Raw genomic sequence first — 19,470 nt, forward strand, 5'->3', positions numbered from 1 at the left:
TGTTTAGGTTCAAATCAAAATGATCATTTGCTTAATATTCTAATAATTACACTAGCTGTTACTAAATTGATCTCACAGATATTAAAAACGTGTCATTCTGTGAACATTTAGGGCCTTAGTGTTCAGTTTCCGGTAGGGATGTACCTGAATTTAAATACACTATTTGGTAAAGAACAAATAATGTAATGGAAACAAATACTGATTCTATTTTTAACACCACCGTGTCACCAAAGGGATAGCCCCATATAAAAGTGCTAGCACATTTAAAGTTTTCATGTTATCAAAATCTAAATATTATATTGTTCTAACATTATAAGTTGTATAAATATCTTATTAAAACATGAAACCTATCTCGTTAAAACAATAAAATTTTCACGTTAAAATGTGATAGTGATAAATTTTTCTGTTGAGGCAGCAATGTATTTCTGTGACTGACTGGTCAGTGTCCCTCAACTAATTTAGGGAGGGCAGTGGTGGGTTTCAGATAATTTTCCACCTATCCAAACTTAGTTTGGTCAGGGACCCCCCCCCCAGAAAAAAAAAACAAAACAAAACAAACAAACAAAAAAAAACAGAAAAAAACTTGATGTATTATTGATGTGTAAGTAATTGGTAACACATACATTCTAACTTCTATTGAAGGATATCCCTCTGTAAATTTTACTGTAAATTGTTTCTATTTCAATGCAAAACAGAATCTTGTGATTTATAAAACATTTTATTTCAGTTTCTGAGTGTTTCCTCTAGTTAATGGTGGGTGTTGGTGTGGTTCAAGCAGTTCATAATTGAATATATGCTTTTGATGCTTTGAAGGCACAACAATTGCATTGGCAATGAAAATTTGGTTAGAATTTTACATAACTAACTGTATAAACCACACCCACGTCCAGTTTTCTATTCAAATACAGATACAGATAATTTTGTTGGCTGAACAGATACAGACATACATAATCTCTGTATACCTGTAGTTCCCAGTATTTATAATGAACTACTAGTTCTTTGAATACATTACACTCTTACACCTCAGAGACATATCTGGTGTAATATGCTGAAACACAGTCACTTTAGGTTTTACCTCTTTCTCTAGTCCCTGTTAGAGGGACTTAAAGTTTCACCGATGGAGAACACATAAAGTACCTCAAGATAAAACTTCAATGCTGAAGACATATTTTAAATCAATAGATATCAGAAATGGAATATAAGAGCAACTGGCATCTTTTTTTTTTTTTATGGTTCAGCCAAAGAAACTCTCATTGTTTTAATAAAGACACTCCCAAGCCATCACATATGGATGCTTGGTCAGGACCCCTTGGTGTCACATTTTAAAGCACTAGGTACCCCTTTAGCTTAATTTTTGATACAGCCCCTCTCCTGACAGTTCCTGTAATAGTCGCCAAATGTAATCTATTGATTTTGTGTACGTGGACAATGACAGTGAACACAACTTTTAAACTAATGTATTTCACTTGTGGGTGTACTCCGCTTCTTGCACAATGTCTGTTGGCATTGGCTCTTTGATGAACTGGCTGTCAGGAAAGAAATCAAAAATACGACTCCATCTACACAAAATTAATGGATTACATTTTGTGATTATTTCACAGCCTGCCATGAGACTGGGTTGTCTAATGGGGCTAAAATTACATGTTCATACAACTAAATTAGCACTGCTTAGCACTAAAACTGACTTGACACTATGTTGTTTATCATTTATACAAACAGTATAAAAGAATTACAACAAAACCCCAAAACATGATTAATTAATTAGTTAATAAATAAACATCAAAATAACACCACATTTACATGTCTTGAAGGTGTCACAGTGCACCACAGCAGGTGAACCTACAGTTACATGTCTTGATGGAAATCATACCAGTGGATGACTGTATCTGTCTCTATTTGCATTTATGTCTTCTTTTTTCTTTCTGCGTCTGTCTACATGGAGGTACTGTGTATATGTTGTCATCATTCAGTCATTGTTGATCTGCTGATATCATTGCTCTCCATTGTGCAACAACACAGAGAGGCCAAAATCTTATCTACAGCTCCTTTCCTAATGAAAACATAGAGAAACAAGTCTGCAAGAGGACTGAACTTTATAAAAGTGAAAGACAGATCAATTAAGGTATCATTATAGCTGTGTTCTTCAGCAAGGCCCCAGATGATGCTGGGCAGGAATAGAAGCACATAGGTAATTAGTACTACAACCAAAACTGCTATGATCCGTCGTTTTTCATCAGAGGGGACACGGCTGGCTGACAGAGCTTTAAGGGTCCCACCCAGGACAAATATGAACAAGGGGAGGGGAAGGATGAAGAAGACAGCCCAGATGATTTTCAAAATGTCATAATCAACATCGTAAATTAAAGGGAGGAGAAATACAAGAGGCAGAGCCCAGACCATGACACAGACCGCTATAGGGATCTTAATTGTTCGATGGAAGCGGTACCACAGCGGACAGGCGATGACCAAATACCTGTAATACAACAGACACATAGATAGACTTTGTAGAGCATCTGAATTATGTAGCACACACACACACTGTACATTTGAATATATTTGCATAAAAAGCAGTCAGACACAAAATAACTATAAACCTACTGGATAGACTGATAGTTACCTTTCCAGGGCGACACACACCATGAAGCCAACACTGGCCATCAGACCAAAATAGTAAATAGAAAAGAAGGCTTCATTAATCTTCCAATCCTCAGGTTTTGCCACTTCAACGATCATGCAGCAGAACTGAATGAGGTCAGAAATGAGGAGGTTGATGACGTAGATCGGAGCAACATGATCGTTTCTCACCTGCAGGAAAACATTGGTGAAAGTAAACAAAGCAGTTGTAAACATGTTCTGAGCCGATTACATGTCAGAGCCATTTATGCAATTTTAATCAAACTCTCATTGACACCATTGGAAATATCAGAGATGATGCACTGGCCAGTCTCTGTCATATCAAGACTAAGGGTTTTGAGTTTGTTAAGTGATGTTCACAAATTATTCCAAAGTTTATTGTATATCAGCTCTTGTTAACCTGGGAGTAACTCTGTTTTGCATGTGTATAAAGGATTTGTATTTGTAAAAGAAAGAGACTGTGAATAAAATCAGATCAGTGAACAAATGACATCAGTCTTCAGGTAACACAAAAACAAAAAGGAAAAGTGATGTGATTTTGTGAACATGTGTAGAAATACAAAGCATAAAACTCAGAACTTAGGTATAAAACTTAACCACAGTGTGTGTGACATTGAAGTCATGTGTGAAAATTTTGTCCTGGTCTAGGTGAGTTGCTTTCTCATTACTATTCAAGATCATGGTCTTTCACTTTGAAAACATTATTCCTTTATTTCATGCTCTGATTTTGTAATGCCTCTCCCCTCTCTGTCAAATAGTCCTTGCTCAAGCACAAAACCTCAAGCCTAAAACTTTTTGTCTACCCTCACATATATAGTCGCTTGCACAAATGTTATGCGCTCCAGGATATTTGCATCCCAGAGCACCCAGCTGATCTGTTGTTACAAGTACATCACAAATAACTGTATTGTAGTATACAGGATGTCTTATGTATGTTTTTGCCTTTTTGGAATGTCTGAAGGTTTCCAGATGTCTTCACTTCTTATGAGTTTCCTATGTCTGAGTTAGCCCTTAGGGTTTATGTTTAGGATAAGGGTTAAAAATGTGACCCCTAGATTAGTAGAGGTTAAAGGTGAGGGTTTCCTCTTATCCATCATCTTCCTCTTAACAATGAAGGCATTGAATGAAGGTCCAGATGTTTCTCATGAACCATGTAAACAACCAATGTATATATACTGGTGTTTAGAGCTGTGAGAGAGAGAGATCCATATTGGCTCGGATCCTCTCACAGGCTACTGCAGTGCTTGTCCGATGCTGAACTACTTTGTAATAAACTTCTATATACAAGTAAGTCAGTGTCAGCGGAGATCTTCTCTTCATCATCTTCACATCGACATCACCACCTAATATACTACAAGAATTTGGCGTCACGAACTTCGGACGTGTTGTGACCTGCGGCGTTCCTGGCAACTTCAGCGCACCTACTCCCGCACCAAGCCGGCTGATTACGGTGAGCATTTCTCACTTATGGGGCGCTGGTTCGTTTGTTGAGGATGTGTGTGTTTGCTGTATGGTCGCACCGAAAAGAATTGTGCTGTGTTGATGTTTGGAGTGTTGCTCCGTTCTAAATTTGATTTTATTGCGCTGTGGACAGCGCATAAAAGAGGGGGAGAGTGACAGAGAAGTGAAGTAAATAAGAAGTTTGAAGAAGTGAAGAAAATAAGGAGTTTGAAGTAAAAAGTGTAGAATAGCTGAATTAGTAACGATAAGGTGAGCTAGATAAAACCATGCAAGATTAATGAAGATTGGGCCCTTATCTTCTTAACGGTAAGACATGTGTACATCAGTCACTGCGTGAAAGTCGGCTTCGAGAAATAGTTAGATTAGAGAAGAAAGAGGAATAGAGAGATAAAGGAAAAAGCCGCAGATTCGGTTAAAAACCCTCTGGGAGGTGGTTTTAGACGGGCCAAAAATCCTGGAACATCACTAGGTGAATTTCAGGTCAGTTCAAGGAACTGGGGGTGTAGAGTGCAAAATTCAATTGTAAGTTCCCACTCGAACACTAGTTGACGAACAGTGTCTGAAGCAGCCTCTCATTGAATATCTACACCTCATAAGGTAGCATAAATTTAGAAGGAAAATAAGAAAAAAGGAGCGGCAGAAAAGCATGCTATAGGATAAAGTATGAATGAGTAGATTTTTGAGAATTTAGGATTGGATATTGTTTGTGTTTTGGGATGAAGTTTTGACTCTGCTGTGTGTTTTGAGAATTCTTTTTGTGTCCCTGTTGAGTGAGTAGTGCCTCTGTCTGTGTGTGTGTGTGCGTGTGGAGCGCTGTCTCAGCTGTATGAAAGGCTGTGACACGGGATGGTGTATGGGATTTATGTTAAGAAGATAGATTTTGTATTGAATAGGAATATATAGGTTGTGGTTGAAAATAGTAATGTATAAAGAAAGATATTTTGTCTGATATGGATAAAATTTATGAGTTTTTTGAAAGAGGACGTTTTTATGATTAAAACCTATGAGCTTCTTTTTAAGAAGACGTTTTTATTGATAAAGTACATGAGCCTCTTTCAAAAAGACATTTTTTGCTATTGTTAAAATATATGAGCCTCTTACGAGGGGACTTTTGATATTGTTAAAAGTATATGAGCCTTTTTTGGGGGACAGTTTGAACAAAAATCTATGAGCCTTGTTAAAGGACGTTTTTGAGAAAAAGAGAGAGGAAAAACTTATGAGCCCCCAAAAAGGACATAGAAAGACTAGTGTAAGAATGTTTTAAAGAGAAATAAAGGAATAGTAGGATATATAGTTTGTGGATGATAATTAAGGGGGAATTAAGATTATATGGAGTAAAATAGATTTTTATGTTAGTGAGGTATGTTGTGAAATTATACTTTGGTGTTTAAAGAGGAAAATATCTGTGTGCTGGTAGATAATTGGGATTGAATTGAATTAGAAAGATTTAGTGGGTTTATAAGATATTAAAATCTTGTCTGTTTCTGTTCTTATCCACTTGTGCTGTGTGAGAATTGGGGAGAAGAAAAGGAGGTGGAGTGCTCCAGGATGCAGAGGGGTGGCAGCTGGCCAAGGCGTTACATGGATTGAGGATGCTGACGACAGCTGTACAGCTCTTGAATCCAGTCTGCTAAAGGCCAGTACAGTTTTATACACAAACTCTTTTTACAAAGACCTGCATTTAAAACGTATGTGTTTATAGTTATTATTATTAATTTGTTTTTATTGGTCAATATTATAAAACATTTTAGAATATAATTTGATTGGGTATGCATAATATAATATATGGTGTAGCTGTTTAAAGGAAAGGCTTGGCAATGGACTGACCTGTTAATGCATTTAATTAAATATGATTATTGGGTTAAATGATGTTGAAAGTAGAGTGGTAAACGTGGATTTTATTTTATTCTGATTTGAGGTGATTGTTTATTGAAAATAGGAACACACTTGATAATAGTTGGTCCCTTGTAGGAGCGTGTGATCTTCTGAGCCTATATAGGACTGGACTTTTGTTAATTTGTGGAAACTTTACACATAATTTGGAGGATTAATTGTGGGTTTGGTAGATATTATATGTGGGCCTGGTGTTGTGAACTTATTGTTATATTGATTGAGTGTTTGGTTCTTTTGGAGTTGGCAAATTTATTGATTGTGGTAAATTAGTGGTTTAAAATAAAATAAAATAAATAAAATAGGGGGAAGTAGGTTAAGTATTTAGAAGTAGTTTTATTAATCAGTTTAGATTTATAATTAAAGGAGTTATTACAATGTCAGAAAAGGATATTAAAGTTTCGAGAGTAATTACCCCTGTTGAAGTAGTACAGAAGAATAATCCTTTAATTAAATGTATTGCAAAGATATCGGAGAAATGGCATAAGCGTTGGCCTGAAATTGATCAACCATGGCCAGTGGAAGGAACTCTTAACCCCGATGTAATTAAAGTAATGCATGTACTTGTGTCTACATATAAGGCGGAACAAAAGAAAGGCAAGAAAGGGGAAAAACGTAAAGAAAAGAGACAAGTGGAGCTTGGTGTTCTTCAGTTGTTTGAAAATGAAGGACAGAAATTGATAAAATCTGCAAAAGAAAAGAGAGACAGAGGTGTAGAGGAAATAAGAAAGAATGTAAAGGAAACAGAAAAATTAATGGCAGAGATTAATGCACCCTTCTCACATGTGGATCCAGCGAAGAAACCCCCACCTTATGAGAAGAAGGTGAAGTTTGAGGATGTTTATCCCCAGCTTCCAGTAATCTCTCAGGAGGGTAATTATCAGATTAAAGATGAGAATGATCAGGTAATAGAAGTGGGACAAGCAGAAACGACTATAACGATGCATCCAAGCTCTAAAAGTAAGAGGAAAACAATTTGTGTGGGAGCTAAGGATGATCAGAGTGATTTGGAAGAGGCTATGGGTGGATATGATCCTAAAGTCAAAAGGATGCTGGCCAGAGCGGAAAGAAGAGGAGATAAAACATGGACGGCGGAGGACTCAGAAGATGATAGTTCTAGTGAAAGTGAGAATGAAGGCAGTGATTGGGAGGAGCAGATTCCTTCGCCTTCAAGAGGTTTTTTCCCTGCGGCAACTAGTACTGGAATGGAAGAGGAGAGACGAACGGCCTTACAAGAGGTTGAGAAAAGTATAAATCAATGCCTTTCGCATCTCTATGAGTCATCTAGACCAGAGGACCAGAAAGTATGGGAGAATCAATTAAAGTGGTTAAAGACACAGAGGAAAACCTTGCGGAAAAAGATTTCCCAAAAATTAGGTAAGAGATATTCACTGCGCCCAAGAAAAGGGAAAATGTGTCCAGTGGTTGTCCGAGGACAGAATTTGGAGTACAAGCCTTGGCAGAATACAGATATGTCAGACATACTTGAGAAGTTACCTACTCTTCAAGATGGAGCACATCCTTGGATTTCAAAGTTGGAAGAGATTATGGTGGGAACACAAGCTGCCATGGGAGATGTTAAGAGACTTTTGGCTAGTCTCCTAGGGGTTCCAGCTATGGAAGAGATTCTACAGAAAGCGGGACTTGACAGATATATAGGTACTGCTGTGAATGATTCAGAGTTGTTTGCTGCCAGTAGAGGTCGAGTGTGGAGAGCACTGAAGGATACATTTCCTACTAATGTACATCCTGATAATATCTTTATTGAACCGTTGGGACAGGAAGAAAACCCGAGGGCCTATGTGTCAAGAGCCCATCAGGTGTGGAGAAACGTCACAGGAAATGATCCGGACTTGAATCAAATGGAGCAGTCAATTTTGCGGGCTAAAATACAGAAGGGGTTGCCCATACCAGTGAGAAGCAAACTGGCAGAGGTGGTTGGTCTTGGAAGTATGACAAAGGGTGTCTATACGGATCATATAGCCCATCAAGTGGAGCTATATAGGAAAAAGGAACATGATCAGAAAGAGCAGGATCAAGAAATTCTTAGAAAACTTAATCAAATACAGTTGGTGGACAATAAGAAGAAGGAGAAAAAGCAGGCTCTAGTGATACAGAGTCAGACTCCGTTGAATCAACCCGCATCGCAGCCACAGTCAAATCAGGTTCAGCTGCAGCCATCTCAGCCACCATTGGTGGTGCCAGCTGTTTCCTACCCACAGTCAGTTTTTGGTCAAGGGCAGACCTGGAGAGGAAGAGGTCGAGGAAATTTAGGAAGAGGAAGAGGAGGAAGGTTTAATCTAAACTTTCAACAGTTTTCAGAAGTATGTTATAACTGTGGATTGCCTGGCCATTTTGCCCGTGAGTGCAATAGACCAGGAGGAAATTTCAGAGGAAATTTTAGAGGAAACTTCAGAGGAGGATTTAGGGGTCAATCAAGACCACCTGCGGGACCGGTGAACCCATATAGGGGCCCGGAAACGGGGTTCTAGAGGTGCCCAGAGAACCTGAAAGGGGGGTGTCAGCTGGTAGCATCAGGGCCGGAGAGAGATCCAACAATAGAGGTAAAAGTAAATAATCGGTCATTGGAAGTGATGGCAGATAGCGGAGCTGCTTTTACTTGTATTCGGCCTGAAGATGCTATACATCTCCCCATGTCTGGTCAATTGATTCGGACAATCGGGTTTGAGGGAGTGAAACAGCTGATTCCTCTTACGGAACCAATTGAGCTCTGCTATAAGAATCAGAAGACTACAATACCTATACTGGTATCAGAACATACACCTATTGCATTGTTGGGAAGAGATGCTTTGTGCAGATTGAATTGTACAATAAAGTGTACACCAGACGGCTGTCTGGTGGAAGTGCCAAATGATGTGGTTCACCAATTATTGATGACAATGGAAACTGAAGCTTCTTCAGTATTTTGGATTGGAAATCTTAGTGCAGATTTTCTGGAGCCAGCAAAGGTATGGGAGAAGTTTATTGTAGCAAACATGCCTGATGCAAAGTCTCCGGAATATCCATTTCACTGCACGCTCAAGTATTTTAAGAATGCTGCTCAGTCAGATTCAGAGGAATGGTTGAGTCAACAACCAGAGCGAGTCCAACTCAGTTCGTGCTGTATAATTTTGGGACCACAAGGAGCAGCTATGAAGGTAAACAGAAATGTTTATTTGGATAAAGAGTTTGATATTGAGAAGAGTGTACCACATGTGACTTTGTTGGTATCTGAAGACTATGAGCAGAAGCATATAGGAGAAATGATGGAAGAGGCAGAGGAAGTTGTTTTTGTACCGATGAAAGAGAATCTTGCCATTTGGAGGAGTGAGGATCAGCGATTTATCAAGATTATGATTTCTGCTCAAGGAGAGGGACAACCACAAACTGTGTGGATGACACATGAGTCAATTTGCAGTGCTAAGATGGATCCTATGAGAGAGGAAATGCTGCGACAAGTACCAGAGTGTTTGTGGTCTCGACATAGCACTGACATTGGACTGGTGAAATCGGCTCAACCAGTAAAAGTTGAACTCCGGCCAGGAGTTAGACCCCCTTGGAAGGATCAATATCCACTAAAAGAAGAGGCGATCCGAGGGATTGAACCACAAATTGAAGGACTCTTGAAAGCAGATGTTTTGAAGATAACAGAGAATCCTCAGAGTAATACGCCTTTGCTACCTGTAAAGAAGCCAGATGATTCTTATCGTCTGGTACATGACTTGAGAGCAGTGAATGAAGTGATAGCTGATTTTCCAGCAGAAGTGCCAGATCCGCATACTTTGTTAGCTCACATTCCTCCGGAGGCAACTCATTTCACAGTGTTAGATTTATGTGGTGCATTTTTTAGTGTTCCACTTAGTGTAGAAAGTCAGGGTTTATTTGGTTTCACGTATAAGGGACAATTTTATGAGTACAAAAGGCTGCCACAAGGGTTTAAACATAGTCCTCATATCTTTAATAAAGTATTGAAGGATGATTTGGCAGGGATTGATCAGGTGCTACAAAGTACTGTTGTCCAATATGTGGATGATATTATTATTTGTTCACCAAATGAGGAAACATGTCATAAAGACTCAATTAAATTGCTACAGATACTGGCAGACAAGGGACATAAGGTCTCTCAGAAGAAACTGCAGTATTGTCAGGAGAAAGTAGTTTATTTGGGTCAGACAATAACAAAGGGACACAGAAGTATCTCTGACAGTCAGTTAGAGGCTATTCGTAAGGCTCCAAAGCCCAGAACAGTCAGGGAGATGATGACGTTTCTTGGTATTGCTGGTTATTCCTCAGCTTGGATTGAGGATTATGCTAGTTTAACAGGGCCTTTGAGAGCTATGATTAAAGATACTGGAAATGCTCAACTTCATTGTAATCTTACTTGGACTTCAGATGGCCTTTTGGCATTTGAGACAATTAAGCAGAGGTTACAGGAGGCTCCAGCGTTAGCACTTCCAGATTATTCTAAGAATTTTTTGTTGTATGTGTCTACTTCCACTGGAGGTAAATATGCATGCGCAGTTCTTAGTCAGCCAACAGGTACAGGAACTAGTCCTCAACCTATTTCTTATTATTCTACTGCTTACTCTGAGGTAGAGTTGGGGCTACCTCTGTGTTACAGAGCAATGGTGGGAGTTTATTTGATGTATGATAAGGCATCATCTGTCACAATGGGTTATCCGGTAACTATTCTTACCCATCATAGCCTCAGAAATCTTCTGAACTATGGCAAGTACACATTGACCATGTCTAGGCTCAGAGATTACCATAGGCTTTTAGAGCAGGAAGATGTTACCTTAGCAAGGTGTGTTACGGTAAATCCAGCTGAGAATTTGCCAACTCCAGAGGATGGTGAACCACATGATTGTGTTCAAGAAGCAGAAAAATATTCAAAGCTTAGATCAGATTTGCAAGCTCTTCCATTGCGCGAAGCAGACTTGGAGTATTGGACTGATGGATCTTGTTATCGTGTGGGAGATAAATTGAGTGCTGGCTATGCAGTAGTAAAAGCTGAAGGAAGTGGATTTGTTGTAGAGAAGGCTGGAGTAGTACCACAGCCTGCATCTGCTCAGCTTGCTGAACTTGTGGGGTTGACTGAAGCGTGTTTGTTGGCAGAAGGCAAACGAGTGACAATATATACTGATTCTGCATATGCACATAACGTATGTCACTTGTTTGGGTCAGTGTGGAAGAGCAGAGGGTTTAAGAAAACAGATGGCTCTCCAATACAGCATCATGCCCAAATAATGAAATTGTTGCAGGCCATGATGAAGCCTAAGGAGATAGCGATAGCGAAATGTGCAGCACATAAAATGGATGTGTCAAAAGTTACACAAGGAAATAAAGCAGCTGATGAAGCTGCGAAAGCAGTTACGGGAGCAGATAAATTAGGAAAAGTTTTTCTGGTCACTCATGAAGTGGATTTGGAAAATAAAATCACGTTTAGGGATGTGATTTCAATGCAGGAAGCTGCACCAGAAGTGGACAAACAGTTGTGGCTAGATCGAGGTGCCACTCGAGATTCTACTGGACTTTGGAGAAATCATGAGGGGCTGATAATTGCACCCCCAGACTTGTTAGGGATGATGATTCAGGAAGCACATGGATTGGCTCATGTTGCAAGGGGAGAAGTTAGGAGAAAGATAACAAAGGAATATGGTTTTTGGGCACCGTGTTTGCTTGAACAGATTGATTATGTTATAGGCAGGTGTATGATCTGTCTGAAAAACAATGTTCGCAGGGGTGTGATGGTTCCTCCTGGTTATATTCCAACGCCAAGGGGTCCTATGCGTGAGTTGGTTGTGGATTTTGTTGATATGATAAAACCAGTTGAAGGTAAGAGATATATGTTAGTGGTTGTGGATAGGTTTTCACGATGGCCAGAGGCCTGTCCAACTAAGAGAAAGGATGCTCAGTCTGTTGCCAAGTTTTTGTGTAGAGAGGTCATAAGCAGGTGGGGACTTCCAGATCGGATATCCTCAGATAATGGGAGAGAGTTTGTGGATAAGACGGTGAAATTGATTTTGCAAAAACTGGGAATTAAACAACGTCTTGGAGCAGTTTACCATCCACAAAGTCAAGGGATTTGTGAAAAAATGAATGGCATTTTGAAGAACCGTATTGTGAAAATTTGTCAGCACACGGGGTTGAATTGGGTAGCAGCACTTCCATTGGCATTAATGGTGTGTCGCTCGAGTGAGCTGCGTGATTTGCATATGACACCTCATGAGTTGGTTACGGGAAGGTTGATGCCAATGCCTTGTTTGCGAGTAAGTGGAAAGGGTCCGAGTTTGGCCCTTTTAGAAGATGAAATGCGAGCGTATGTTACATATATGGCTAATCTGCATAAAAGAATATCCGCATATGTTTCTGACAGGCAAAAGAAAGAGGAGGTGCAGGAGAGGCTTGATGAGCAAAAGAGGAGCACAGTGCAACCTGGAGATAAGGTGTTCGTGAAGGTGTTTAGAAGGAAGTGGTATAACGAACGCCGTGAAGGACCATTTGAAGTTGTTCGCAGTACTGGAACTGCGGTCCAGGTTAAAGGGTCACCAACGTGGTATCATTTATCGCATTGTGTTAAAGCGCCAAGCGAAGAGGCGCCGTGCATACAGAGTCAAAATGTGGGAGAACATGCAGAAGAAGAGATGCATGAGAATCTCCAGAGTCAAAACTCAGATGGGGAAAATGTCCATGTTGGGGACAATGTTGATGATCATGTGCATATTAATGATGTTGCCGGAGGTGACTCTGCAGTTAATGGACAGGAGAGAAGGTTTGTTGACATTGATTTTCAATATGTCCCAGAAACAGCAGAGTCTGTTTCAGCAGAGTGTCAAGCATCAAAGGTTGCAAAGGGCTGTGACTCCAATACAGGAGAGTTTGGAGATTCAGTTAGACGAAGGAGTCCAAGGCCAGTTCGGAAGAGAGTTAAGCCAAAACGTTACCAGGACTAGGGTCAAAGTGACCCTAGGGAAGTCAGTTCAGCTCCCATGCCAGTGTAGGGGAGAAAATACTGGTGAAGGAAAATTTAGAGTCCAATGGGAAGATAATTATGGTAGAGTTTTGAATTTGTCAAGAACATCAACATTGAAGAAGTATGTGTTGCTTAACGATAAAAGACGATTGAAGACTGAAGGAGATTGTAGTCTTTATGTATATAGGCCTCACAGGATGATCAAGGTGATTATAGATGTTCTTTTTATGATCCGCAGTTTGAGAGCGAGGGACCCAGAGTTACTATAGTGACTCTAGAGGTAATGGATGATAGTAAGAGTATGGAGTTTTCTCAGGCTATAGAGGAAACGAAAGAATTGAGAACAATGGCATCAACTCTCCAGTTGAAAGTTGGAGAAATGGAAAATATATCTATGCCTTCAGTGCTGAATGTTATCAAAGGTACAAATGCATCACATTTAACTACAATGTCGTCTCAGGTAATTTCTGTGACACCAACTCCTTTGAAGACTGTGGTTAGAGTTAATTTGGGAAGAGTAGTTCACCTTCCATGTCAATGTGGGAAGTGGAATGTTGGGAGTTCTAGTCCTCCTAAGTGGGAAAATAGTCGTGGTGAAGATGTGTTGTTGATGGGATCTGAAGTTGATATTGTGCCCCGTGATCGAAGGAAGTTTTTGTTGTATAATGATATGAGGTGGTTAAAAGTTGTAGGTGATTGCTCACTTATTTTGCGTAATGTTACTTGGGAAGATCAAGGGGAATATACGTGTACTTATTTGGAGCCAGAGTTTAAATTTGTTCCATTTCAAAATTATTGGATAGAAGGTTATGTAACTCGTAAGGTGATGCTTATCATAGAAGATTTGAGGCCTGTTGGAGTTTCTATGGTTGTTAGAGGGGTTCAGGAAGAATCTATTACAGTAGTTACTCCAAGAGTAAATAACACACAGGTGAAGGTTGTTACTTTAGCTCAGGAAGATAGTTAAGGGTGCTAATGTATCAACCCAGGACTACCATTTTAGAAGTGACTTTGAAGGGGATAAATACTACAATAGCAACAACATTTTTGACATCTATGAAATCTACAAATGTAACTCAGAACCCTATGTTTAAAACAAAGCCTAGTATAAACAATAGTAAAGAGATTTTCGAGATTGGAGAACAGATGGTAGAGGAGAATGATGTAGGTTTATCTGTGACAGATCTGAGAAATGTTTCTAATGGGGAAAATGAGCCTTTTGATTGGACTCTAGATGGTATGACTGATCAATATCATGCATTACAGAAGAGAGAGACTAAGTGGAAAGCATATGGTTTTGATTCTTCAAGATTACATATTGCAGACTCATGGGCAGGTAGGAATTTATGGTTCCAGCAGGTAACTCATTCAGTAAGATCGGTTAAGAGATTGAATTGTCCATGTATAGTGAAGGTTCCAGCACCAGGTACATGGCCTTCAATTTTGGAGACGGTGCCAGAGCCGTTAAATATTGTTTGTCAATCTTCTGCATTAGTCGTGGTTGTTGTATCAGCAGCAATCAGCAGAAGATACAATGATGGCTTTGTCAGTGAATTTGTTTAAGCCTAGATTTAATTGTTCTTGGTTAGGGGAATTACCATATGTGAATCTACTTGATCAGTATGAGAATATGATGACGGCGGTTCCAGATGCAATGGAAGTAGCATCTGTTAGGGCTAAAAGTTGTTTTTGTTCGAATGATACTTATGGTGCGCCTGGAATGTTTGTTGGAATATCAGATTGTGACGATTATATGATGGATTTGGGTAGACATGATCAGAAGGCCAGTGATAAATTGTATAGGGTGATTTTTCAGATACCACAGAGTAGGACATTGATGGTACGGAATCAACTTTTGCCTGGAAATGTGACTATTGGGAATTTTAAGGATATTTGGTGGGTTTGTGACAATAAGGCATATATATTTCTACCGTATGGGTGGACAGGATGCTGTTATATGGCAACGTTGAAACTCCCATATGAGGTTCTTACTGTTAAAAAGGGAGAAGTGCCTGTTGAGGTACAATCGGATGTTACCTTGGGAAGTAGGATGAAAAGGGAATTGGCACAATTTCATAATTTGGATTCTTACCATTGGAGGATAAGTTTAGGTGAGAAGTGGGGTATAGGGTTGTTTCCATGGTATGGTGTGGTATTTTTGGCAGATCACATTGATAATATTACCTATACCCTGCAGGGCTTTGCAAATGAAACTATTAGGGGTTTTAACTATTTATCAAATACTCAGAGGAGCCATAGATTAACGCTGTTGAAACATGACATGGCTTTGGATTATATTTTGGCCAAACAAGGTGGTCTGTGTGTGGCCTTAAATTTAACTGGGGATGCTTGTTATACGTTGATTCCTGATACTTCTGATAATATGACTAGTGTGATTGAGGCATTGAAACGTATAAGGGATGCGTTTGGTCCATCGGAAGGAGCTGGAATTTCTGCAAATACTTGGTTGCAGGAGAAATTAGGACCATTGGGAGCAGTGTTAGTACAGGTTTTGGTGGCAGTTCTTTTGTCACTAAGTGTGATGTTTTGTTTTTGTACATTGTTACTGACCTTTGCGAAGGCTATGATATTGAGATGGGTTGGAGTTGTGATGCCTGGAGAACAAGTTCAGATGCCATTGTTACATAGGGTTGACATAGATGGAGATGAAAGAGTAGTGATAGAAGGTGAATTGTTGGATACATATCCATTTTGAGCATTTTATTTCATTATGATTTTGATATTTTTATTGTTTATTTTTCATTATAGAGTGATATGATTACAGGGGGGAAATGGAAAATGTGATAAGTATTTTGTGTCTGTTGTTTGCTATAGGATATTGGTTGGTGTTTTCTTTTCTTCCAGAATAAGGTTGGGAGAAAAAAGACCACTATGAGGGGATTCAGATACTCAAACATGGACAATAAGAATGGATTGGAAGACTTCCAACAAGACAACAACACTGCGAGACGATCTAGAGTCAACACATCAATGATACTGTGGTGACAGTCAACGTTGTTGAGGAGATATTGTTCAGCATATTTTTGTTTTTCTTATCTTTATGTTTTTATATATACATATTTAGTATATTCATATAGTATTGGATTTTGTTTTATTATGTTGTATTTTGTGATATCAGTAGAGGATGTTATATGCTAGTAATAATGTTAGCTAGGTATAATAATTTTAGCATATTTTCTTGGTTGTCTGTTATTGGGTAAATGCATTGGGACCTCAGATGTTTTTTTCTTTTTCTGATGCCTAGGGAAATTGGGGCTAGGCAGGGAAAGGTCCATTGGAAGGTGCGATGGGTCGACCAGCCTGAAAGTGGACACTGTTTGGATTTTATTTTCTGAGGGTTCCATATGTATTTGCTTGAAGTTATATCCTTGTATTAATGATGAAATTTCTCCTTTTAATTGGTTTGGAGTACTATAAAGTGGTCGCCTGGGGCAGAGGGGCCGTGAGAGAATTTTCCTGTCTAGATTGTTTGATGGAAATTTCAGGAAAGATAGCTGCTTGACAGGTTTTTCGCTCTCACACTCCATAAAGTTATGTTTATGTTTTGGGAAGTATATGTAGGTAAACATGTATGTTTTATTCTTTATTTTTCGAGGCTAGGTAGCCTCGAAGGGGGGAAATATGTAGTATACAGGATGTCTTATGTATGTTTTTGCCTTTTTGGAATGTCTGAAGGTTTCCAGATGTCTTCACTTCTTATGAGTTTCCTATGTCTGAGTTAGCCCTTAGGGTTTATGTTTAGGATAAGGGTTAAAAATGTGACCCCTAGATTAGTAGAGGTTAAAGGTGAGGGTTTCCTCTTATCCATCATCTTCCTCTTAACAATGAAGGCATTGAATGAAGGTCCAGATGTTTCTCATGAACCATGTAAACAACCAATGTATATATACTGGTGTTTAGAGCTGTGAGAGAGAGAGATCCATATTGGCTCGGATCCTCTCACAGGCTACTGCAGTGCTTGTCCGATGCTGAACTACTTTGTAATAAACTTCTATATACAAGTAAGTCAGTGTCAGCGGAGATCTTCTCTTCATCATCTTCACATCGACATCACCACCTAATATACTACAGTATAGTTTTTCATGGCATTCCAACCAATAGTAAGAAAAAAAAACAAAAAAAAAAAAAATGCAACCACATGGTAAAAAAATGGGACAAATAAGGTCAGTTGGCTTCATCCTCTGGGGGCCATACATTTCTACAGAATTTATGAAAAAATGCTGTACAAATTGTCCAGCTTGACAGATTTCATTAAGCTGTAACTAAATAGTATTATTAATCTCAACAGTTGAGGAGAAGGCCATAGTGGAGTAACACCTGCTGCATGTGTTTAGGGTCCTGTTAACCTCAGAAGACTTCTGGCAGCTGTGGGGACATTTAATTTGGATTATGGAGTAAATTATCCCTTTGTCTCAGAGCCCTGACACCTAGCCCCCACAGCCAGATCAAGATCCTTTTAAGACAGACCATACAACAGACACAAGACAGACAGACAATAAATAACTCTCAGTTATTCTGTACTCACCAGAGAATAAACACCATGGATGGCCACAAGGGTCAAAGGAAGGCCGATACCAATGATAATACATGTCAATACATCTATGACGAATCCAATTTTGCCATAATCGTCAGAGTCATCAGTGGCGCTGTTATTGTAATCATGATAGAAGTTGTCATGGCTTGTGTCCTGAGAGAAGTTCATATAGTAGAAATCTTCCATTCTTCAGCGTGAAACCTGTTGTTTGAGAGATCATGTTATTGAAAGGGAGCAAGTCACCTTAATATCTAGCTTACACGGTGCAGTGATAATATTAAAACTGTGAAGTGCAAGTTCACATAAATACAGTACACCTATAGTACAGCATATAAATCTATGAGTAATTCAGCATTTTAGCACAAATGTGTTTTGTTTAAATACATTTTGTGCTATTCAATATACATTATACTCTTTTTGCATGTTTTTTGTTGTTTTAGTTTTATTTAATTCAGCAGTTAGTTATACTTGTGTTTAGGACGAGAGGGGAAAAACAGAGCATAAAAGCAACTGGCTGTGGTATACATATATAGCTGTACAGCAACAGTCCAAAGCTGTCTCCTTGTCACAGTTTGCATATTCATTTGCATTAATTTCCCTTATTATGTGTCAATACATTTACAGGTTATACATAAAATGAGATAAGTAACTCAATGCAGACCTTACCTTTGAAAGCTGAAAGAATACAACTTGAATGTGTTTTCGTTTCGAAAGTCTACCTAAGTTTGTCCAATGTAGCATGTCATGACATGAGGGAGGTTCCTAATCTAATCTAATCAGGAAGACAGGAGCGGTTTTCTGTTTAACTCAAGATTGTTGTGTCACTCTTGCTATGACTAGGCTGGGGCATCGTTTCTCTTTGACTGTGACTTCCTCTAGTATTTGTACCACAAATGCACATTACCCCTTTTTTTGGTTACAAAAGTTAACCCAAAACATATTATTAAATGGTTCCCTGAATGCAACCTGCAAATAAGAGAAATGATGTCAGTAAAGTGTGGGATAATCAGGTGACCAAAGGTGCATGACCATCTGACAAGCAGTTCAGATTATAGCAGCATTCTGGTACCATGAGATGAATTTACTGGAACATTGTTTGTTATAAATGCAACAACATATTATAGACGTCTTACCTGCAAAGTCACTGCATTTATAGTCAAATGCACTTTTATTCATGTTCAACAAATATCTGAAAAAAAAAACCAAAACAAACATCTATATATGTCTCAACTGGATCTAGAATAGGGATATAAATGAAGTGGCCCTGTGATATTTGTCCTTACAATGTTTGCAAAGGCTTTTAAAGACACGAAGACCTGAAAACAAGTTTGCAAGCACAGTGGAATTGATGCATAGTCATCTTACAGGTGTGTCCCATAATACTGATTACAATCCTACATGTTTGCAGCTGTGGGGAAAAGAGATGCAGAGCAGAGGTGCAATCATGTTACAGAGCTTATCATTTTCTGTTGTCCTGTTCCATGCTCCAAGTATACAGTACGTCATGCTGCCATTTTACTGTGTGACTGCCCGTGGCCATGTAAAAATGTATGAGGCCTGTTGAGAGAGAGAGAGACAGAGCTGGGCTGGGCTTTTATCCTCTGGGAACAGCTAGTCCAGGTGCTCCAAATTGAACTGGCTGCACCAACCATGGCTTTCTATTACATTTAAATATGAATAACATATTAACTGCAATAACAAGGAGAAAACTGAACAACATGACTTCTTTATTTTTCTTTTGCGCACTTTAAGCACAGGAGACAACAAATACAGTTTGTAGTCACATCTCTCTTGCAAATGAGATCTTGATCTTATTAAGATTACAAAGGTCATATGTAAAAGAAGAAGGATTATACAAACATCAGTGGAGATAAGGAACAATCAGGAGATAAAATATATAAAATCTAATTAAAATATAAACATTTCGGTGTTAGTGGCAGTGTTGTGAGCACCTTCT

The 19,470-nt window shown here is 39.0% G+C and overlaps 1 protein-coding gene across 1 annotated transcript; it reads right to left on the reverse strand.

The window, feature by feature from the left end:
* Positions 1-716: 716 nt before the first annotated feature.
* On the reverse strand, positions 717-18,282 carry LOC108900756 (G-protein coupled receptor 4-like). The gene is made up of 4 exons (XM_018701967.2): positions 18,180-18,282; positions 17,505-17,714; positions 2,618-2,805; positions 717-2,473 (listed from the first exon to the last, which is right to left on the reverse strand). The coding sequence occupies exons 2-4, from the start codon at positions 17,697-17,699 to the stop codon at positions 1,963-1,965; spliced, it is 894 nt and encodes a 297-aa protein (XP_018557483.1). The 5' UTR covers positions 17,700-17,714; positions 18,180-18,282; the 3' UTR covers positions 717-1,962.
* Positions 18,283-19,470: the final 1,188 nt, after the last annotated feature.

The sequence above is a fragment of the Lates calcarifer genome, unplaced genomic scaffold (genome assembly GCF_001640805.2).
Source record: "Lates calcarifer isolate ASB-BC8 unplaced genomic scaffold, TLL_Latcal_v3 _unitig_459_quiver_922, whole genome shotgun sequence".
Classification (NCBI taxonomy): Eukaryota; Metazoa; Chordata; class Actinopteri; family Centropomidae; genus Lates; species Lates calcarifer.